Source organism: Ursus arctos, unplaced genomic scaffold, assembly GCF_023065955.2.
Source record: "Ursus arctos isolate Adak ecotype North America unplaced genomic scaffold, UrsArc2.0 scaffold_14, whole genome shotgun sequence".
NCBI lineage: Eukaryota > Metazoa > Chordata > Mammalia > Carnivora > Ursidae > Ursus > Ursus arctos.
Window position 1 is genome coordinate 29,053,469 of NW_026622808.1, and position 23,271 is coordinate 29,076,739.

The 23,271-nt window shown below is 53.6% G+C and overlaps 1 protein-coding gene across 1 annotated transcript in view; it reads right to left on the bottom strand.

The window, feature by feature from the left end:
* PBX4 (PBX homeobox 4) overlaps window positions 1-23,271 on the bottom strand; it is a 35,745-nt gene continuing 12,474 nt past the window's right edge. The window contains exons 3-8 of the mRNA XM_026500620.4: window positions 7,137-7,384; window positions 6,668-6,858; window positions 6,059-6,194; window positions 3,140-3,296; window positions 2,830-2,936; window positions 1-342 (exon numbers count right to left, since the gene is read on the bottom strand). Of these exons, the coding sequence (XP_026356405.1) occupies window positions 250-342; window positions 2,830-2,936; window positions 3,140-3,296; window positions 6,059-6,194; window positions 6,668-6,858; window positions 7,137-7,384 (932 nt within the window). The 3' untranslated portion in view covers window positions 1-249. The remainder of the gene's footprint in view (window positions 343-2,829; window positions 2,937-3,139; window positions 3,297-6,058; window positions 6,195-6,667; window positions 6,859-7,136; window positions 7,385-23,271) is intronic.

Sequence of the window (23,271 nt, forward strand, 5' to 3'; positions counted from 1 at the left end):
TTTGTGACAAGTCCTAGAAGAAACAATTCACAGTCTTAGCATAAAATCACTATTAAAAAACCAAACTGAATTGAGAAAATGAGCAGCGTCTCAGCCCATTTCAGATCCCAGCCAGCAAGCAAGGGATGGCGCCCGCGGCCTGCGGTGGTTCTGGGTGTTTGAGGTAATCAGCTGCACGGGCACTAGAGACTCGAGTGCCCACGAACCGCGGCAGGCCACCCAATTGGCTTTTCTGCTCGTCCCCAAAACTTAATTAGATGCATCTGAGTTGATGCCGCCGGGGTCTCCAGCAGGCGAAGCGGTGGACACTGGGGGGGTGGCTCCCTGCCAGCTGCCCTGGGCCTGGAAAGACAGAGACTGAGCATCAGAAGGCCCCGGATGGCCCGTCCAGCCCCCACATCCCTCAAGAAGAACCCAGAAGAGGAGCCAGGAGCCAGCGGAGGGACTGAGGGGTGCCGCTGAGTCACAGCCGGCCTTGCCACCTGACCCCTGATGTGGACACGCTTCCCCGACAGGAAGGAGCCTCCGCTGGCCACCCGACAGGGCTCTGGTCGAGGACTGCCGTGGCCCTGCTGTGCAGCCAAGGCTTCTCCACATTCTGAGCGGGACGCAGACCCAGTTGGGCCTGGAGCTGATGACAGTCCCTGAATCACCACGGCCAGATGCAGTGAGCCGGAAGGGCTGAGAAACCCGGCTGGATGCTGGTCGGGCTGGGCAGCCAGCAGGGCACGGCTCCCCGGCGCGGGGGGCTCTATCTTCGGTGCAGGGACAGCAGCGGGTACACGGAGCCTTGGGATGTTTGTCCACAGGACCAGCCCCCCCACCCCCGTAATGGAAAACACCACTGAAAATGGCTCCTCGAGGATGGTCTGCTCTGTGGTGAGGCCTGTCTGCAGCCCACGAGAGCAGGGCCCTTCCCCTCTCCAACACGCGCTCCGGGCGGTGGCTTCTGTCTGAGCCACCTGCTCCCATTGTGCAGATGTCACACCCTGCATGTGACCCTGAGGGCTCCCTCGGCCCCTCCTGAGTTGGCAGGCGACCACGCAAGTTCCTCCTCCCCTTCCTCTCTCTAGCATTTTCCCTTACAGGCTGAGCCCTCCTCCTGCGCCCCTCTACCTCCTCTGACCCCACCAGGCCGAACACCCTGCCCCTTGCCCCTCCCCGCCTCAGCTCTTTCCTGGCCACGTGTCCCCGGCGCTGCCATGGCCCCTGCGCTTTAGCGGCTCGTGTTGGGTGAATGGATGGACAGACTGTGGGCTTCCTGAGGGGGTCGCCTTATCCCGTGATGCAGGGGTGCCCGGCCCACCCGTCAGGGAGTGGCTGGGACGAGTACCAGCCTCAGGGGGACACCCTGCCCGCGACGGACTCCCACAGACCTGTGCTCTGGGAAGGAGGCCATGACTGTTGAGAGAAGGAGGCCATGACTGCTGAGGGAGGGGTCCATCCACAGCACTGAGGGGCGACAGGCTAGGGTCCAGGGGTGTGACTGGCAGCCACAGGGCAGCCCAGACATCCCTCGGGTCACAGGGTGGAGGCAATAGCTTCGGGTTGGGCGGCCTCAGCCCTTGGGGACAGCTCTCTTGAGAGCACCTGTGCCCCCCAGCACAGGCAGGGTGTCCACACCAGACCGGGGACATTCCCGCTTCCTCTGTGGGGTGCACAGGACCCTGCCTCATGGTCCAGGGAAGCCACCTCGGGATTTAGGCGGCACCACATCTCCTGGGGCTGGCTCTAGGGTAAGGATGGACCTGGTCTATCAGCTCCCCACGTGCATACTCACACCCGCCCTACCTGAGGCCCTGAGCCCCAGGAAAGCACAGAGCAAGATGAGGCCAGGCTGCCTGGCTCCGCCTGGGTGCTCATTCTGGGTTGTGGGGTTCCCATGGCAACGGGACTCACATCACCTGCGCCAGGTCCCGCCAAATGGCACCAGGAGGCGTCCCTTTCCTGCACCAGCTGGGGGCTGCGGGTAAATCGGTGGGGATCAACTGGCCCTGTAGGGTACGCTTGTGTGAAGGAAAAGGTGGGCGAAGGCCTTGCCGGATGCCACACAGCCTTGCACCCGCACGGACACATCACAGCTGCGCCTGCACGGCCTCTTCAGGATGACCCTCGTGTGGGCCAGGCCCTCGTGACAGAGAGCGGGACGCTGGGGTGGCCCCAGGGGCAATGAGAGGGATGGGCCCCCCCCCCCAGTACTGGCTAGCCCAACACACTGCCAAACCCCCTGAGAAAGAAAGTTCCAGAGGGCATGTCTGAGATGCCCGTGATCCCTGGCTCGTTTTCTTCCCAGTCACCAAAATGCACCTTCACTCTGGTCCAGCTAGGCCCTGGGTAGGGGGGCAGCAGGCTGGCAAGGCCAAGGCGCTGATGTGGTGGAGGGTCTGAGCCTAGTAGGGCTCCACGTTCCAATGGTCAGGGCCTTGTCTGCATGTCCCCTCCCACCCTCTCAGGTAGAGACGCCCGCTGGGAGGGAGGGCTCCTTCTCAAGAGCCACAGCCCTTGCCTTGGGCCCACCACTCGGCAGCTACAGTGAGTCGTTGAGTCCTGGGACTGGAGGTGAGGGGCACAGGTCTTTGCAAGGTGGGCCTCACATAGCCGTGCCCCTGAGGCCGCTCGGCCAACCCGTCAGTCATCAAGACAACAGACCAAGTACCCAGTGGGCCCTTCCCCATTGCTGGGACCTCTGAGGGAGCCTTGTGGAAGCTGAGAGGTGGCCGGCAAGATGGCGCATTCCCAGGACCCACCACCCACCTGGGCTCTGTGTCTCTGCCCCAACACTGAGTCAGGGACCCCAAGGGCATCCTTGGATTGTGCCCTGAGACTCACTTGAGACCGCAAGCTGCCTCCCGCAGGGGCGGGGCGGAGAGAGGCCAGTGTCTGCAGGGTGATAAGCGCATCCCGGGCACTGGTCAGCGGGAAGGGACCAGAGGAACCTAGAAGGGGTGGAAGGTGTCAGGACAAGTGTTCCAGCTCCAAAAGTTAGAGAGGCTCCTCAGGTGGGATCTACCAGCCCCTCAGCCAGGAACGTGGCTCCCACCGGCCTCGGCTCCATAGAGAAGGTCTCCTGCAGCCCCTTCCAGGGCAGCTCAGCGGCCATGTGTGAAGGATGGTCCCTGGGCTGGGCAGCCTCACTCACCAGAGCTGGGTGTTGATGGGCAGCTAGCCTGGCTCCCCAGGCCCCCGATTTTGGTGGTGTCAACTGCCATTTTAGTTGTATAAATGGTAGCCTCTTCTTGAAACTTCCCCATGTTCTTTTTATATCTTATTCTTTTGTTACCGAACCAGTTGGAGACCTGTGGACACACAGATAAAGAAGTCGCTGGAAAAGCTGACCCAGTAATGAGATAACGTGAACATATAGTGGGCTCTCTGAGGTGCCGGTGCTCCCACTGCCCAGGAGGAACATCTCTGAGTGGCAACATGCAGCCCTGCGGCCGGGCGAGAGGCCGGGACCGAGAAGCCGGCGCTGACTGAACCGTGGACCCAGGGAAATGGCCGCAGTGGGTGGAGGAACCCCAAGCCGGCCTGTCCTAGCAGGTGGTGCTGGAAGGGGCCGGAAGGAGCTGGAAGGAAAGAGCATGTGTGACGCGTGGAGAGCTGAGCATTTGCTCCCTGCAGGGGCAGGACCAGTCTAAATGCTGGATTGTTCTTTAGGGAAAGTGAGAGCCAGGGAGCCACGCATCCCCGGAGGCCCTGTAACCCCACTCCTGGGAATTCAGTCTAAGGAAAGACCACATCGGATTCACAACTTCCCAAAGGATGACAAACTGACAGGGCAGTGGGGAGGAGCCGAGCACTGAGCTAAGCGCCCGTCGCGTCCTCGGAGCAACTGGGGACAACCGCGGTCACAGCCAGCCTACAAGCCAGCAGGCTCGGCAGGTGCAGGAGCCCCAGGACTCCAAACCTGCACTGGGACCAGGCCAGGGCTTCTTGCCGGGTCGTTCTCTGCCGCGGGCTGTCCTGGGTGCTGTGGGGTGCTGAGCAGCACCCCTGGCCTCCACCCGCCAGATGCCAGCAGCGCCCCACCCAAGGGTTGTGCAATGAAAATTTCCCCTGGGGGCAGAATCAGTGAGCCCCTGGGCCAGCACCTTCCTACAGAGCGGGGCATGACTTCAATATCCCAAAGTAAGGCCTGGGGCCCTGCAGTGAAATATGTGTGGTTTAATGAACAGGATTAAGAAGTGCCAGGGTTTTGATGACCTTTTCTCTACCCAAGTGCTCCACATTATCCTCTCCATGTTAGCCATGAAAAGAAAAAGCCGTGTGTGCGCTCCCTGCCCCTCACGCAGTGTCTCCTCCCGCCTGCCCCTGGGTGTGAGGGCAGCCAAAGCAGCACTTGGTTCCCTCTACCTACAAGGAATGTGCTAGAACGTTTTTGTGGACGGAGTTTGCAGAGGAATGGCAGCAAGCAGTTTTCCATGTTAACTCAACTGGCCTTTTAGGGGGGCAGAGAGCAAGCCTCCCGTGTGGGCAAGGCGGGGAGCCTGGCCCTGTTCTGGGCAGATGGGGGACCCAGGGGCTGGGGGAGAGCTGGTCCTGGGCCTGTGTCCGCCCTCTCCATGGGGAGCACCCTAACACAGGCACCTCAAGCAGGCGTGGGCCTGGCCCAGGCTCTCAGATATCATCTCGGCTGGTGCGGCCTGGAGCCCCCAGCCGGCCCTGCCCAGTCCCCGCCTTTCTCCCCTCAGCACCCCTTCCCCTTTCTCCCTCGGACCTCCTCCGCCTACAGCTGCAGCTGATTCGATTCTATCTCCAAAACGTCTGTGGTCTCATTTGTGACACCCCTTGCCCTAAGGGTGCCCCCATTGCCTTCTCCTTAGGTGAACCTCACAGCTTGCACATCTTCACCCCAAATTCAGAGTCCCCCCGCCACTGTCAGCCACCTGATGTTATCCTGAGGCCTAGTGGACCCGCCACAGTGGGGAGGGGCTCCCCGCACAGAATTCCACTGGTGGTCGGTGGGGGCGGGGGGGTCTTAGGGCCCGACCACAGAGGGGGAGTCACTGGAACGTGGCTAGTGCTTTTCAAACATTTGTTGGCAACTGACCCTCTCCTCAGATGAAGTCTAGACCCAACACCCATCTGCTTTCCAGAGGCGCCAGAGCCTGAAACGAATCGGGCTGTTCCTCAGACAGCTGCACGAGGTGGCAAACCAGCTGCTGAGCCTCACGCTTCTTGGGGGCCTTGGTGCTCCAGAGGTGCACCCCTTGCTTCAGCTCCGGCCTTGGTGCCGAGGACGCCAGAGCAGTTCCAGGGGAGGGACGTCAGATGTGACTGGGACACCTGCCAGGTTCTGCTGCCTGTGGACCCTGTCACGACATCGCAGCTGGACTTGGCCAGAGCCGGGGCAGAGATTTCTGGCTGAGGGCACAGACTCTGGAGGCAGCCAGACTGGGCTGGAAACTCAGCCCCTTCAAGTGCACGGCTGGCGGAGGGCGCTGCCCCCGAGCGGGTGGTGGTGATCCGCAGCGAGCGCCAGCGCAGTCAGCCCTGCGGCCAGGCGCTCGGGGGCGCTGCCCCGGCGGTGCGGCCTGATCCTGCCTCGTGAGCCGCCCGTACTCACCGTTCGCACTTCAAAACCTTCCGAGATGTTTCTTGGGTTCTCCCCTCAGCTCCCCTCCCTTGCCCCCAATCCCACTGAGGACACTAGAGGTCCAGATGACCAGGGCCTCTCAGGGCTGTCCAGGTCCCGTCTCCAACCTGTACTCCCACACCCCATGTGGAGCAGATGTTGCCCGACATTGTACCACCCTGGCATGCAAGCATCCGAACTTCTCCCAGTACAGCTGAACTGGTACCCTGGCATGAGGTCTGGGCTATCATTTTAAGTCCTACTCTTGCTCCAAGTTGTTTTTCTTCTCCTATGCTAACACATGCTCTCCTCTCTTATGCAGCACACAACCTCCCTGTGATGCAAGTGTGGTACTCGGTCCCGAGGGTGCCTCAGGGACCACACACTCCGCCCGTGTGCTCCACACAGTTAATGAACTTCCCTGCGGGTCCTCCTCCCTGGACAGGACCTGCTCCCCCTCCTACATGCAGGGAGGCCCATCACCTGGGAGACTGTGATGCCGCCCCTCCTGGCCAGCTCTTCTTTGGCTTCTTCGCTGGGGTAAGGGTTGCTCAGATGGGAGTAAAAATACTCATTCAGCACTTCCGTGGCCTGCTTGCTGAAGTTGCGTCGCTTACGCCTGCAAAGACGGACAGCCTCAGCCAGTGCACGCCCCGGCCATTAGGGACGCTCGTGTCCCTGTCTGTGATTTCCTAGAGGTCAGCACTTTTTTTTTTAAGATTTTATTTATTTGAGAGAGAGAGAGAGAGAGAGCGCGCACGAGCATGAACAGGGGGAGGAGCAGAGGGAGAGGGAGAGAGAGAAGCAAGACTCCTCGCTGAGCAGAGAGCCCAACACAGGGCTCGGTCCCAGGACCCCGAGATCATGACCTGAGCCGAAAGCAGATGCTTAACCCACTGAGCCACCCAGGCGCCCCAAGGTCAGCACTTCTGATTGCCTCCCAAGAGGCTGTGTGAAGGCTGCACCCCCGGCCACAGCTGGAGCCCCGGGACAGGCTGGGAGGCCCCTAGAACTTAAACCCAAGCCAGCTGCAATTCGGTTCTTCTCCTTAAGAGCCAACCCTGGGGTCATGGGCAGTGCGTAGGGCCTGACCTGGCATCGAGGAACCGTGAACGCAGGGTCATCACAGCCTCGCAGGTGCTCTGCTTCAGCTGCATCTGGATGGCATTGAACTTGCCGTGGATGACACCCACCATGCGCTCGATCTCCTTGGGTGAGACGGGCCTCATCCTGCTCTGCTCCCGGAGAAGGTTGGTGACGTGCGTGGTGAACTCATGGCAGGCCTGGGGTGGGGACACACGTGCCAGCCTGTGACTACCCAGCAGGCTGGCTCGGGGCTCCACGCAGGACCAGCCACCTGCCACCCCTTGCAGCTCCCACACAGGCTGGCTACTGAGAAGTGAATGCAAAGGGTTTCCAGCAAAATCAGCCACCTCTGCCGTGAGACCAAGTGCATGTACTCCCTGGTCTGTGCCACAAAAGAAAGGTGGTTAGCGTTCCATGTTTTGCTTTGACAAATGCGCATTCACATGATAGAAACTCTTCCATGCAGAAAGATCACCTGTTCATATTTCTCTAGCTCAGAGTGGTAAATCTGTCGGATCTGGGACAGCTTGGCCCTGTAGTCAGAGTGCTCAAGGCTATTGTCATTTGGACAGCCACCTGGTGTTGCTGTGTTGGCCGCTGCCGCCGATCCTCCTCTTCCTCGCCTCTCCGGCCTGGATACACCCTCGGCCAGCAGCATGTTATCCAGCCTCATGAGCTGAGCATTGGGGGGACCTTCTTCTTGAATGCCATGGATGCTTAACACTAGACAGGAGAGATGGGACCGAATCAGTGTCCGCTGTCTGAGCGAAAACAACCACAACAGGTTATTAGCACTGGCATCCTATCTGAACCCCTGAAGGGAAAGGAAGGCTTCCTTTCAACCAGTAAGAGACGCCGAGTTACCCACTTTGACAGTGGCCCGGGTGCCACATAGGAGTGCAGTCCAGGGAGTGCACACAGGCCACGGTTCAGCGTAGCCATGCGGGCAGAACTTAGAGCCTACAGCTGGGCCCCCATGAGAGGCCTGGACGGGGCAGGTTTGGGGAGGCACCCGGCACTGGAGAAGCCCGAAGCCCTGAACCATGCGTCCAGAAGGGAGAGGAGGGCACATTTGCAGATGCTCACACCAGCACAGGCATGGACATGAACATGAACGGCAGCCTGGTGTCAGCGCAGGGCTATGTTGGTGTGCCTCTGTTATGAGATGTGTGTCGGGGAGGGGAACTGTTGCTTTAAAGTCAGAGAGGAAAAGCCTGATGGAAAGTACCAGAAAATATGAACTAATCCACTTAAAGATTTTAAACAGAGAAACAAGACATTTGGCTCTAAAACTTGGAGGCTGGGCCTCAGCTGGGCTGAGAGGGGGGAACTTCTTGGGGCAGGGCTGGATGGGCAGGAGAGGCAGTGGGGAGAGCTGCCACTGTCCAGATGGACACAGGGCAACTGCAGGGCAGCCAGAGGGAGAGACCCCAGGATCCCTGGCCCCGGATATGGGTGTGAGAGAAAGAGGCCAGGGCAACACCCAAGTTCAAGTGGGCTGCGTAACGGATGGCACCACATTCTCCCAAGCCCAGTGTGCAGAGTGGCAGGTGAAAAGGCTGACCCGGCCAATCAGATGCGAGGTGGCTGCTTACTGGGATTTGGGGATGGACGGACCAGTTTGGATGGGAGACAGATAGTCACGTGTCATCTGCATGTGGTGTGTTTGGGACATCTGTACGTATCCACCTGTGCCCACAGCTGTACTGAGGAGAAGGAGGCTGTGGCCCCTGAATGCTGGAAAACCAACATAAGGGACAGGCAAAGGAGGAGATGGAAAGAATGATCAGGTAGGTCAAGGAAAAACCATTAGTAATCACGGGGGTGAAGCGTGAGGGCTTAGTCATTAGGAGACCGCCGTTAACCTCCGCATAAGCAGCTGCAGGGTCTGGTGGGGCAGAAGCTGACTAGAAAGCTCCAGGGGACCGTGGGAGCCAGGTAGTGCAGGGAGGGAAAGGCTGCTGCAGGGGCTGCAGAGCGAGGTTTGGGGCCGAGGAGGGTGGTCTTGCAGGAGCTGAATTTTGTTTGCTTCTTCAGTGAAGAAGTGTCTGTGGCTACAGAGAAAGAAACAGGTGGACGATCATGGGGAGGGGTGTCCCTGCGGGGAGGGAAGCAGGGAATGGGGAAGGAGGTGATAATGTCCATCTAATTCTGACTTCCCAGAAAAACAAAGTTTTAAGTGTCTTCTTGGGAACAGGCTCCTTTAATACTATCACCTACTAACAGATTTAAATGCTCAAATAAAAAAAAAGAAGTGGAGCCCTATCAGAGATATTTACTATCACTTGTCCCTTTCCTGCTCCCTGCATGAAGGACTGACCTTTTCTGTCACAAATTTACCTGTGAAAACTGAAGGAGCTCAAAAGCTATCCTTGCAGGAATTTTCCTCACGGGTGGGGACTCAGTCCCGCTGGGTCGCAGGGACGCGCTTTTTGAAAGAGCTGAGGGAGAGGCGCCTGGGTGGCGCAGTCGTTAAGCGTCTGCCTTTGGCTCAGGGCGTTATCCTGGCGTTATGGGATCGAGCCCCACATCAGGCTCCTCTGCTGGGAGCCTGCTTCTTCCTCTCCCACTCCCCCTGCCTGTGTTCCCTCTCTCGCTGGCTGTCTCTATCTCTGTCGAATAAATAAATAAAATCTTTAAAAAAAAAAAAATGAAAGAGCTGAGGGAGAGGGCCCCTCCACCAGCGCCCCACAGCCTTCCACTGTGGAGATCCAATCTCTCACAACCTTATGGGATCTTCAAGGGCACCAGAAGTGAATCTTAGTTCCCGTGCTCCACCAGGACGGGGCTCCTGGGGCTGCACATGCCCCCCATCTGGTCCTTGCAGACACCCACTGCAGCTAAGCGGCTGGGGGCTCCTGGACGGGCCCTAAGTCTGCTCTAGAGTTTGGTCTTGGTACAGGCCCCGGCCCCCCTGATCTCTCTTCGCCCAGAGTAGATAATGGATGCCCTCCTGCTCAGGTCCCTCTGTGTTCAAATCCTATCGATCCTACCTCCTCAATCAACTCACCATCCGTCCTCTCCCTTGATGCCACTCCTGGGTCCTGCTGCTCTCACCCCTCCTCTGCCCTCCATGACGTGCGGAGGAAATCCCTCTCTCCGTCCTATCCATCCTGCACACCTGCAAGCTGACTACCTTCCAACACTGTGTTCATCACTCCAGTCTTGTTCAAAGACTTCCAACAATTCCCTGGCACCCTCCGATAAAACCTAGAACCTGACACCTGGCACTCAGGGACTTGCCTGACATCCTTCCAAACTCACCTTCGTGAACTTTCCCTCTGCTGGGCCGTGCACACCGCCCTTTGACAGCACAGCAGACACTGCACGCCTGTATCATGTTTATTCCCCAGCTGTCCCCTGAGTGCCTATGGTCTAGGAGGGGGATCAGGAGCGGGCCAAGAGGGACGCACAGGACCCAGCTGCTCCCCAGAGGGCCCCCAGCAAGCTCTGACGCCCAGGGGCAGAGAGGCTCCCTCCTCACCTTCCATTATGGCTTCAGTTGAACTAGGGAAAGGAGCGGTCAGGGCTGGAACACGAGGCTTAGTGAAGGCATGCGTGTGCACGCAGAGGTGTGGGAGCACGTGAGGGTAAATGTGTCTGAGTGTGCCACGCGTGTGTGTGTAACTCTGGGCTGCTGTAGGCCGTGTGGCCGTCTTTCTCGTGTTCTTTATCTGACAGTGGGTACCTAGGAGCCCATAACAAGCTGAGTACCATACCGAGTGTTGAAGATTTTTAAAAATACATAAAAAAACACATGGAACTTGCCTTTCTCAAATGAAGATTCTCAAATCACAGAGTATACCCGAGCCTTTTCTCCTATCTCTCTATCGGCATGTACGGGTGCAGCCCTTTCCGGAGGCGAGTTTTGAAATGCTGATTAACAATGAAAAAGTGCATATCCTTTGATCTTCAAATTATCGTTCCGAGAATTTGTCCTACAGGAACACTGACACCTATAGATGCCATATTTACAGGACACACACTACCTCCACTGTTCGTAATTTTGAAAAACTGAAACCACCCAGATGTCCATGAATGAGACAACATGCTTGTCATACCCCAGGCCCCGTGGTGTTAGCCATGCGGATGCCTTGAGGTGCTGTTATGGTAAACAATCACCCCCTACAAGCTTTATTCTTTACGACTGGACATTTTTGCCAATGTGTATATATGAGTAAAAGCAAAACTTAAAAAGAAAAGTGACCCCAAGCTTTGTTCACCACCAATTGTAGCTGCGGACGTGGCTGCGCGGAGCACACGTGTTTGGATGTCACTTCCCCTGCTTGCTAAGTGCGCTTTGCCCTACGCCAACGCCCTGCAGCGCAGCTCTCTCTCTCCCTCAGCACCAAGCCCCTGTCCTCCCCGGCACCGTAACTGGCCTAATTATGGTCATTAGATACTCATTACCACCAATTACAACAAGCTCATTTCCGGTAGGCTGTTCCAGAGCATCTCAGACGAGCTCCTCGGCACCCTCAGGGGCCCTCAACTGGAGACTGGGAGGCCTCGGGGACCAGGAGCTCAGCTCAGGGACACTGTCTGCTCGAGGCACTTAGAGGAGGAGGTAGGATCTAAAATAAAGCCCCCCAAATCCCCACCCCGGGGCCAACAGCCAGAGTTCCTTCTGTTCCTAATTTACTGAAGGCGATGAAAACCGTGGTAAATCAAACAATGAAAGGAAATTGTGAATATCAACACATTGTGTTTGTTTTTTAAAGAAATAATACGGAACTGTTATAGACTGAACTGTGTCCCCCTGGTTCACCCACTGCAGCCCGAACTCCTGTGACTGTATCTGCAGACAAGTCTTGTGAGGAGGTGATTACGATGGAACGAGGTTGTAAGGGTGGGGCCTCATCCTAGGACTGCCGCCTTCCAAGAAGAAGAAGAGAGCCCTCCCATTCCCCCAAGCTCGGTGTGAGGGCAAGGCAAGAAGGTGGCTGTGTGCAAGGCTGGAAATGGCCTTCACTAGGAACCGAATCAGCCGGCACCTTGATCTTGGACTTCTAGCCTCCAGAACTGTGAGAAAATAAATGTCTGTTGTTTAGGACCTCCCAAGCAGATTAAGGCAGGAACATGATCCCAAGTTGCTTTTATGTTTCTCTTCTTAATAGAACAAAGACATGGCCACTGGGGGAGACGGAAGGGTCAGAGGAGAAGCCTCCTTCACCCTGACTCTCCCCATTCTGCTTGCTTATTCCTTCGCCCACTCAGGAGTGCTCTTGCTTGGCAACAAGACCGTGTTCCAGCTTCCTCCCGTGCCAAGGTGGGAGGCTGGGCAGAGCCATCTCCAGGGCCCAGAGCCATCTCCAGAGCCCAGACCCCCAAGGGAGGAAGTCTAACCCATGAGTTGAGCCGCAGAGACTTCAGACACCCCTAACTGGGCTGACCACATGGCTGTGAATGTGTCACCCCTCTGGCTACAGCACCCAGCTGTGAATGGAGCCGCCCTGAGCACCTGTTGGGATGGGATGATATGGGACAGGCCTGACCTGGAGCCTGCCAGGGTGCAGGACTCAGCAAAACACTGACCTCTCTTCCTCTCTGCAGCCCTCAATGGGCAGGGCCCTAGGCCCTCCGAAGCCTGCCCCCCTCTCCTGCACAGAGGGGTCTCCACCACCCACTGTCTGGATGGATGAAGATGAGAGAACTCGGAATAGAACAATGCACTGAAGTCAAGGGACAGGTGGCAACCAAACTGCTTTCCTAGGAGCCTTTGGACAACAGAAAGGCCAAGCCTGCTGTTGGGACCTCAGGGTTAGGGTCTAGAGGCCTGGAGTCTTGAGAACATGCTGAGTGCCCACAGTCGCCCTCATCTGGTCACACCAGGCCCCACATCCATCTGCCTGCAGCACCAGTCTGGCAGTGACAGCACCAGTGTCTTTGCAGTCATGGGTGAGAATAATCATTAGGAAGAAAAGCTTGGGCACTTCCTGCTTCCAGAAACCTTGTGATGTGTTTTCTTCCCTTGCTGAGGGCTAAGTGCTGGGCATAAGCTGGGGCTTTGGGGTGACAAGTGGCGGCTGCCGACCCCAGGGAGCAGCAGAGACTGGGGTCTCCTGCCACTACATGTTGACAGGAACGGGGCCTCTGGGGAGGACCCAGCGTGGTCAGAGAGACCTGGCTGAGGTTAGTGCTCCTGTCCTCATTCTCGGGCTGGAGTTCAGCGCCACCGGCTCCAACTTCTCTTGCAGCAAAGGTAATAAGGGAATTCGACAAGGAATTCTGGCAAAGTGCTCATCCCAGCAACCGCTGTCATCTTTTGTAAGAGTGTTTCCTCCCTCACACAACGCCTCTGGTATTGGAGAACATGGAAAGGGGTGGCAGGTGGTAAATTATCTTCTTTTTTTTTTAAAGATTTTATTTATTTATTTGACAGAGATAGAGACAGCCAGCGAGAGAGAGAACACAAGCAGGGGGAGTGGGAGAGGAAGAAGCAGGCTCATAGCGGAGGAGCCTGATGTGGGGCTCGATCCCAGAATGCCGGGATCACGCCCTGAGCCGAAGACAGACGCTTAACCGCTGTGCCACCCAGGCGCCCCTGGTAAATTATCTTCTGTACCTGGATCCAAGTGTTTAAGAAAAACAACAACAACAACTCCAGCAACAATGACAACAACAACAACAACTCCAGCTATAGGGAAGGTCTCAATGGCTTGTGGTTGCTCTTTCTGCTTCTGGAGCTCCTGCCTCTTGGGTCTCCCCCACATCCTTCCCTCAGGATGGACACCAATGGAGTGTGTACATGGGACCAGGAGTCTTTGCTCATCAAGGTAATTTCATCTGATAGGCCAGAGGTTTCCCAAACTAACTCTACACTCCCCTGGGGAGCCAGTAAACTCTGCACACCCCTCGGCTGGCCCTGGCTGCAGAGATTAGAGGGTCAGCACCTTCCCACCCTGTCACGGAAACTGGCTTGATCCAGACTTGGTCAGTGGCAGTTGTTGCTGATAATGGGCAGTTTCTGAGCTTAATGCTTGGGTATAGGAGCTGCTGCTGCCCTGAAAATCCCATCAAGCCCCAGGCTGGGGGCCCCAGCAACACCTCCAGCAACTCCATTGCTCAGAAAACCTCTGCCAACCCTGACCTTCTGGAACTGCCCACCCTCACCCATTTTCCTGCTCCTGGCTCCAGAGGCAGGATCCCTCCTGCAAAGATCCATAAACTGGAAGGAGCCTGAGAGTAACTCTTTTGGGCTTTGGGGGCCATGGGGCCCCCATGTCTCTTGTCACTACTGCTCAGTCACCGATGTAACACCAAAGCAGCCCCAGACAAGAGTGAACAAATGAGCAGCTGTGTTCCAATAAAACTTTATTTCCCAACACTATGGTCTCACGACCCCTGCTCCAGAATAGGCATTTGTGGAGCCTAATATGTACCTGAGGAAGGACCTGAATGCGTGAGGGCAGGTAGGTCAACACCGTTGTACTACTGCCTTCAAATGCCCTTTCCTCGGGCCCCCCTCTTGATCCTTCTCCCTTCTTCTACGGGTGTAGTACGAAGGATTTTAGCTTGTTTAGTTCGGTTCCAGTCTAGACCAGGACTCCTGGAAAGGTGCCACCTGGTTTGTCCCGTCCACAGAGAAGCCAACACAGACATGAGAAGCTGCACGTAGAAACTTCTAGAGCAACGTGATGGAGTAACTTTGTCTGTTGAATCTAATGAGACTTTTGGGCTTATTATTTTGTGTATCTGCTTTATTTTCCCTTTCTTTTTCCCAGAACTGCATCTTGCTCGTCTTTTACACCGGTACTGGGTGGTGGTGAGCCAAATACTCCTCAAGGCCAGAGCGGACTGAACTTGGGTCACGGCCAGAAGCTCTCAGATCCAAGCTCCAGGGTTCCATGAGAACAGTCCAGAAGTGACCCTCTCGGGGAGTAAACCTATTTCCTCCCCCATGTTTGCAGGAGTCCTGCATCTCTGCATATCATTATTGTCTTCGCGGTCGGGGCAGAGATGCTGCTGTCACCTGGAAAGACCCTGTGGCAAGTTCCTGGGTCCTGGAGATAAGAAACGGAGGGAAAGTCCTGTGTGCAGTAGAGAGGCTCACTCCACGAGCTCCCATCAAGCGGATAGGGAGATGCTAAATGAAGAGCAGGACCACGTTTTAGAGAAGACGGGTCCATTCCCACAGGAAGATCCATTTCCTGGGGAGGCAGACCCCTCTAACTCTGAGAACGCCAGCCCGGTGACACGGCGAATGTGGCAGGGACACAGGCTGTGGGCCCCGTGCTGGACTGGGGGAGCAAAGGAGTTCAGGCAAGCCTTCACAGAGGAGGAAGACCAGGTTCCCTGGCCCAGGAAAGAACACCTCAACCAAGGCAATAGTATGGGTACAGGAGCAGGGTTTCTGAGTGCCTGGGGGGCCCAGCGTGGCCATGGCGATGACAGGCTGGGAGCCAGGTTGGGAGAGGCGTGATGGAGGAAGGGGCACCTGTGCATGCAGGAGGGGGCTGGGTGGTGTGAGGTGGCAGCGTAGAGGTAAGGGAGACCAGGGCAGTGGGATGACCAGCAGAAGGCCCAGGGAGACACTGAACGAAGGGGAAGGGCAAGAGCAGGAGGTGGCCTGACTCTCCCAACAGACTGTGAGTCCCCCACGTCCTTCATCCCCGGCATTGTCCATTGCTGCTTGCTCCCCTCACCCACTCAGCTCCAATGTGGCTTCTCTCTGGCCTGGAGCACCAAGCCATTCCTGCCTCTGAGACTCTAGCCCAATAAGGAAGGGAAGATGTGCCATCAGGCAGGTAGAGGCCCCCTTCTACCCATGGCCCTGAAGCTGCAGGTCTGTCTCTGTTATCGTCGTGTGAAACCACCCTGCTCGCTAAAAACCATCACTCTGGTTTGCTGTCATCACTCCAGCTCCTTGGAACGTGCTTGGCCTCACAGAATCATGTTCCCGAAGTAGGAACTTCGGCTAAGAAACCTCTCCCCAAAGGCCACCAGGCCATTTTATGGCAACCAACCTCTCAAGAAAGACAGAGCCCCTTTCTTCAACAAACAGCTGCAGAGAAGAGACCCAGGAAAAGCCACACTCGCCATACAGGGACCTCAAGACAGGAGCTCATAAGGAAATCACGACCCAGCCTCATTCATGCAGAGATGCATGACTAACTAATTGTCTAACTAAATGACCAGCCGCCTGCAGCCAGCAGCACCCATGTACATGCGTGTGCGTAAATATATGAATCATAGTCCAAAGGGTTTCTTTCTTTCTTTATTTTTTTTTAATGATTTTTTATTATATTATGTTAGTCACCATACAGTACATCCCTGGTTTCCGATGTAAGGCTCGATGATTCATTAGTTGCGTATAACACCCAGTGCACCATGCAATACGTGCCCTCCTTACTACCCATCACTGGTCTATCCCATTCCCCCACCCCTCTCCCCTCTGAGGTCCTCAGTTTGTTTCTCATAGTCCATAGTCTCTCATGTTTCATTCCCCCTTCTGATTACCCCCCCCCCTTTCTTTATCCCTTTCTTCCCCTACTGATCATCCTAGTTCTTATGTTCCATAGATGAGAGAAATCATATGATAGTTGTCTTTCTCTGCTTGACTTATTTCACTTAGCATTATCTCCTCCAGTGCCGTCCATGTTGCAGCAAATGTTGAGAACTCGTTCTTTCTGATAGCTGAGTAATATTCCATTGTATATATGGACCACAACTTCTTAATCCAGTCATCTGTTGAAGGGCATCTCGGCTCCTTCCACGATTTAGCTACTGTGGACATTGCTGCTATGAACATTGGGGTGCATATGGCCCTTCTCTTCACTACGTCCGTATCTTTGGGGTAAACACCCAGTAGTGCAATGGCTGGATCATAGGGTAGCTCAATTTTTAACTTTTTAAGGGACCTCCACACTGTTTTCCAGAGTGGCTGTACCAACTTGCATCCCCAGCAACAATGTAGGAGGAATCCCCTTTCTCCACATCCTCTCCAACAATTGTTGTTTCTTGCAAAGGGTTTATTTCTGCATACAGGTGCTTTCAAACTGTGTCAGTGTAAATCACCAATGTCAATGAAAATCTATCAATGTAAATCATCACAGTAACCTAAAGGAGAAAAACTATAACTCGAAAGATACAAAAAGAAAAAAAATCAATTAAAACTATACACACTCATGATAAGAACCCTTAGCAAATTGGGGGCGCCTGGGTGGGGCAGTTGTTAAGCGTCTGCCTTCGGCTCAGGGCGTGATCCCGGCGTTGTGGGATCAAGCCCCACATCAGGCTCCTCTGCTGTGAGCCTGCTTCTTCCTCTCCCACTCCCCCTGCTTGTGTTCCCTCTCTCGCTGGCTGTCTCTCTCTGTTGAATAAATAAATAAAATCTTAAAAAAAAAAAAAAAAGAACCCTTAGCAAATTGGGGCGCCTGTCTGGCTCAGTCAGTGCAGCACGCGACTCTTGATCTCAGGATTGTAAGTTCCAGCCCAATGTTGGAGAGAGATTACTTAAAGATAAAGCCTTAAAAAAACAAAATAAAACAACCCTTAGCAGACCATCAATAGAAAGACCCTCCTTAACCTGATAACGTCTCCCCAGAGTGCACCGCACACTCAGACGTACTGGGGACACTTCCGAAGTGCTCCTGCAAGTCAGGCACGGGCAGGGAGGCCTTTCCTTGGCTCTGTCCTCAAGGAGCCTGGGAGGGACAGACAGGCAAGGTAAGGATGGGAGATGTGACCAACTCAAAGGGTGTCCCTGTGTCTCTGGAGTGGCCCAGGGACTCACCAACAACACCCCCCTCACCCTCCTCCTGCCTGCCCCAAACTGGCCTCCAGGTTGGGTCTTCGCGGAACAATGGCCTTCTAACCCTCCTGCCAAAGCGGGCCCCTCACGTGACTCTATCAAGGGCCCTTTTATATTCTTGTTTCCCTGGGGAAAACGGTCCTGAGTTCTTACTCTAAGTGAGGACACTTTTGAATACAGCCTGTTGGTATTGAGAACTGCCTGCATTTACCTGTGAGGCAGTGTCCCCTAGGTTAGTCCAATTAAGCAGCACTCTAGATAACTAAAAGTCCCATCGGGCCTTACAGAGACTATTCCTTTAATAAACACTCATCTGAAATCATGGCAACTATGCACACTAGATATTCATCAAACTGAGGGAGTATAACATTATGCAAATTCCCATCATTTCTAATTAATCCTTAATTAAAATACATCACAACCTAAGTACTGAAACCTCAACCAAACATGCAAATTATTTTTCATGTCCATATACTTAGGCATTTATTAAAATTGTGCAGTTCTGTAACAAGTACGAAGTAAAAATGATATGCAGTTTGCTTAGGTTTGCATGTGGCAATGAGGCAAAAGGAAAAGATACCAAAATGCTATAATATAAAACACAGCCAGGTAAAAGGTCTGGAAAATTAGTCCATGCTCTCCTACAAGGCTTTGAGAATATTTAACAGCAATAGCTAAAAATACACTTATGGATGATTTCTGTCTACATTAACAATTTCATTTCTCATCCAAAGAAATGCTCCTATTTTAACTGGGCAATACCTTATGCGAGCCACGGGGAAAGGCCTAGAAGCTTCCAAAGCTGGGCTGTTGTCACCCAAGGTGTGACTTTAATTTTGCCAAGTCCCACACAGGTGACCAGCCCGGCAATCTGCACGTCAACCTGTCCTACCCAATTTTCCAGGCTGGGAATCAGGTTTTTAGACCAGTCAATGCCCTAATTACCCTAAAAGGAATTATCCCAGGAACTGATGTTTTTTTGTTTTTTTTTTTAAATATTTTATTTATTTATTTGACAGAGATAGAGACAGCCAGTGAGAGAGGGAACACAAGCAGGGGGAGTGGGAGAGGAAGAAGCAGGCTCATAGCGGAGGAGCCTGATGTGGGGCTCGATCCCATAACGCCGGGATCACGCCCTGAGCTGAAGGCAGACGCTTAACCGCTGTGCCACCCAGGCGCCCCAGGAACTGATGTTTTAAGCAAGTTCTAAGTGACAAGACAAAGGAGTATGTCCTGTCAAAAAAAAGATTGGTCACTCTCATGCCATCACCAAGTTTACTGATAACTACTGTGAGCCAAGCCCCTGACAGGACTGGGCCATACTGTGGGCACGCCTGTGTTTTGGGGGGGCTGGCGGTCCAGGCTGGGAATCAGAGAACAAACCAGAAACAAAAGCACAAAGTCATTTGAGTCAATGGCCAAACCCTAACAAAAAACCTGAACAGGGTAACAGACTCTGCAAGGAAGTCCTGCTTTACAGGAATCTTTGTCCACACCAAGCCCTTAAAACTCCTGGCTCACTCTTGATCGGAGGTGCACCTGCAACTAAAACCCTTCAGGTTTGTGAGCTTTTTAAAAGATTTGCATTATTTTTAAGCAATCTCCATACCCAGTGTGGGGCTCAAACCTACGACCCCGAGATCAAGATCATGCATTTGTAATTGTAACAGACCCGACTGGCTGATGAGGAAGGGAAACAAAGGTAAGGAGCCCGCTGGATTACTGAAGCCTGACAGCTCCTCGCCAGGCCAGCGAACAGTGGTCAGGAAGTAACAAGATGTTCCCTTATGTTATATCCGTTATTTACATTAACTCCTGAAAGGCAGCCATCTGTGCCCCTGACTATTCCTTTAACAGAGACGGTTCCCTGGCCCAGAAGCAAGCCTGGCCGAGACAGGTCTCTGGGACTTCTCATTTCTCAGGAACCAGTAAGCACAGAACTGACCACACCAAGGTATAGAGATGTGGGCTTAAGACCGGCACAGGGGACAGTGACGGCGCAGAGAAGACAAAGCAGGTCCCTGAGTCAACTGCCCAAGACACCGGGTGGCTTTTCAGGACACTTCCTCTGCATACTGACTCCAAGCTGCCTGCTCATCCACAATCCAAGATCCCACGTTTTTCTGGCAGCTGGCACTCAAGTTCATTTGGAAGCAAAGCTTGACCCAACCAGGGTGTAAGAATGTTCCTGCTCTGGTGCTAAATGTCACCTTCGGAATGCAGGCTCCGCCTCAGAAGTCACCAGCACATGTCTAAAATCCAAACAGTTCTGAATTCTGTAATGCATCTAGCCCCAAGGGTTTCAGGGAAGGAACTGGGCCAGTGTTTGGTCCTCCCAGCTAAATTCAAAACTCTCCAAACATGGTTTATTTTGTTCTCTTTAGGACAGCTCCTGTAGAGGCCAAGAAGAACGGCTGTCTCAAGGGAAGGACTCAGGAGGGAGGGTGCACTTCTGGGGGGGGGGGTCCTTGGCCTTCAGAGAGCTCTGCAGGCAGGGACACCCAGACATCCCTGACCTGGAAGATACGCCAGCATCCCTCCCACAGACCAGAGGAGACAGTGGAAGGCAGTGAAAAAGTGAGGCAGTGCTTCCAGATACATCTGCCAACACAGGGTTTACACACAGGGTGGCTTTCTTCTCGGGATGACGCGAACAATAGCCTTGTGTTCTAAGTCAGGCCCCAGACACAATCTTCCTGAACCTCATAAAATGAACAGGAGGAAAAGGATTTCAGTGAATAGGTATCAGTCACCAGGAACAGCTCTTCATTCAACAAAAACCTAAGGTACATGGCACTGTGTGCCAGATACCAGGATAGTCCTAGAACACAGCACGTCCTGGACCCTGAGGTCACCGGAGGAGATAGATGGCAAAGGCCCAGAGCCATCGGGGCTGTGGTGAGAGCAGTGGAGACACAGATGGCACTTGGGGCTGGTGGGTGCAGGCTGTGAGGCCCAGGGAGGGTTCCTTTTCTGGGCCAGGACAGGGTGTGGAAGGGCAGCACGCAGCCTGGCCGTGGGCTACTGGGGTGTGACCTGTTCTCTCCAGAAGTTCACTCTGCCTATCTATAAAACAAGAGGAAAGTAAGAGGCTGCCAGAAGGGTGGGGCGATAATGCCAGGAAGCTTGGAGCAGCCTGACAGCAACCTGTGCTCCAACAGTGCCCACTGGGCTTTAAATGCTCTGCACAGGTTTGGTCTTTACCCTAAAGGCCTGTTGCAGACGTTAGCCAGAGGGGAATGTGAAGAATGTGGGTCAAATCAAGAAGCAGACAGGCTCTGTCCCTGCATGAGGAGTCCCAGGAGGCCTGTCTCTCGGGATCACCAATAAGGTGGTGACCCACTGGTGCCCGTGTGCAGGATCGGGACCCTGAATAGTCTTCTTTGGGCTAATACTTTGGGCTAATAGTCTTCATTCCCGTCCCAAGACTGGGAGAAGCTGAAGCAGAACTGAGATCTTGTTTACTTTCCTGCCACTCACATGTTGGACACACAGCGCTCCCACAGCTGCACTTCCTACTGATGAGAAAAGATATTTGGCTACAGTGAACTTGACAACTCAGCCAGCCCACGTGGAGCCCAGCTCATGGCAACTGCAGATGGCTTGCAATTTTCAAGGCTGAGCAGTGCTGGCCCATTCTTGTGCTACCACGCCCCAAAACACATTATGCAGCCCAATGCTGGAGCCAGTTGGTAGAAAGGAAGCATGAGGGAGAGGAAGAGAGAGAGAATCTTAAACAGGCTCCACGCCCAGCGCAGAGCCCAACGCGGGGCTCCATCTCACAACAGGGAGATTGTGACCTGAGCCGAAATCAAGAGTAGGACGCTTAACCAACTGAGCTACCCAGGTGCCCCTTAAAAACTGTTTTTATTACTGCTAGATTCCATATTTACATAGCTAAGTTGTCGTCAATTAAAAACCTCAGGGTCCCGCACGTCCAAGGAGCAATGATGACAGAGCCAACTGCTGGGGGCAGGGGGGAGCCCCAGAAGGGCTGTTTTTACCCAGGCCAGGTGAGGGCTGGGCAGGGGCACAACACACCCTACCAAGAGGTACTAACCCTGGCCGATTTTTTATTAGGGTGACCAACATCACATAATTCAACAGTACTAAGGAGCATGTGATTATAGCCAACGTCTCCAGGGGATGGACATATGCTGGCAGGGGCAATTTTTTCAGCCCACGGGACTCCCGGGTTTGTTGATCACTCAGTTGTAGGAGTGCTGCTTATCCAGTTCATACAGAACACAGAAGGGAGTACTGTGAGGGCCTGAGGGTAAATTTGTTGAAACCTGCAAAAACCAACACCCAACATTTGCACTTCAATCTACTAGAAGCCATAATATCTGCTCCCCATAATTTAAATGAGGAAAGGACAAGACAGGCCATTAGACATTCAAACACCTTTGAGAGGTGCCTGAGTGGGAGCTCAGCATGGCGGGGTCACAGCCCTGCAAGGTGATGGGGCATCTATGGAGGAGGGCGAATTGACTCTGGGTGTCGGAGCCCAAAAAGGTGAGAAGGGCATCACATGGCAGCTGTCACAGCAGGGACCTGGTGGGGGATGGGAGTGGGGGCTGAGGGGTGAAAAGGGGTTCACATTAGAGAGGAGGATCAGGTATACATGGGGGCCAAGGAACTGATTAGATGAGTAAAAGTACCGAGGATAATGGAAACGGAAATCTAATCGTGAGGAAACATCAGATAAACCCAAATGGAGGGATCTGCCTGCGATCTTCCAGATGGTCAAGGTCATGAAAGTCAAGGAAAAGTGGGGGCTTGTCACAGATGGAAAAAACCAAAGGGGCATGATAACTACATGTAACATAAGATCCTGGCCTCCATTCTTTTCTACAAATTATTGGGACAACTGACAAAGCTTGAATAAGGTCAGGATTCCACTGTAGTGGCATATCAATGTCACTTCCTGACTATGAGGGCTGTCCTGGGGGGACACAGGAGAATCTCTTGTTCACTGGAAACACACTCAAACGTGCAGGGGTCATGGGCATCATGGCAGCAACTTATTCCCCAACAGTGCAGGAAGAAAATGTACGTGCACTGTTTTTGGAACATTTCTGTAAATCTGTTGATTAATTTCAAAATGAAAAATTAAACATGCACAAGCAACCTCTGAGAACAAATGCAGAATAAAAGCTTCTTGGTTACAAAGTGCACTCGAAGGTAAAAGAATCAGGAATGAAATATAGCCCAGGCTGGCTTTTAAGAGAAAGGAAAGTGGTGGTAAAGACAATAAATAAAATGTTGGCTGCCGGCAGGGTTGGGAGCTATACCATGAAGATCCATCACAAAGTATTTCTTTGAACTAATATGGTTCCCCACAAATGTCGGTTCCACGAAATGAGCAGTTCTCAACCAAAGTGTGAAGGTCACAGATGATGACGAAAGACTGAGAAACCATCACAGATCAGAGGAGACTAAGGAGATAGAATGACTAAATGCAATGTGGGAGGCTGGACCAGAAAAAGGACGTTAGGGCAAAGCCTGGGGAAAGCCAAATAAAGCCCGTTGTTTGGTTCAAGAGCACTGTACCAAGGTTAATGTCCTGGTTTTGGTCATTGCAATGTGGTTCCGAAGGTGTTGACATGAGAGGAAGCTGGGCGAAGGGGAAAGGAGAACAGCCTGTACTATTTTTCAACTTTTCTGCAAATCTAAAATTAACTCAAAATAAAGTTCTGTGTTTGTTTTTTTTAACAAAAGGATTTGCAGGGGCAGAAGCCTTCCATGGGGATTACTTTGAATGCTTAAAACAAATCAAACAAAACTGTTATTATTCTACTTTTCTAATTCTATCATCTTTTCCTTTTCCAAAACAACTGAATACCACAGCCTTTTA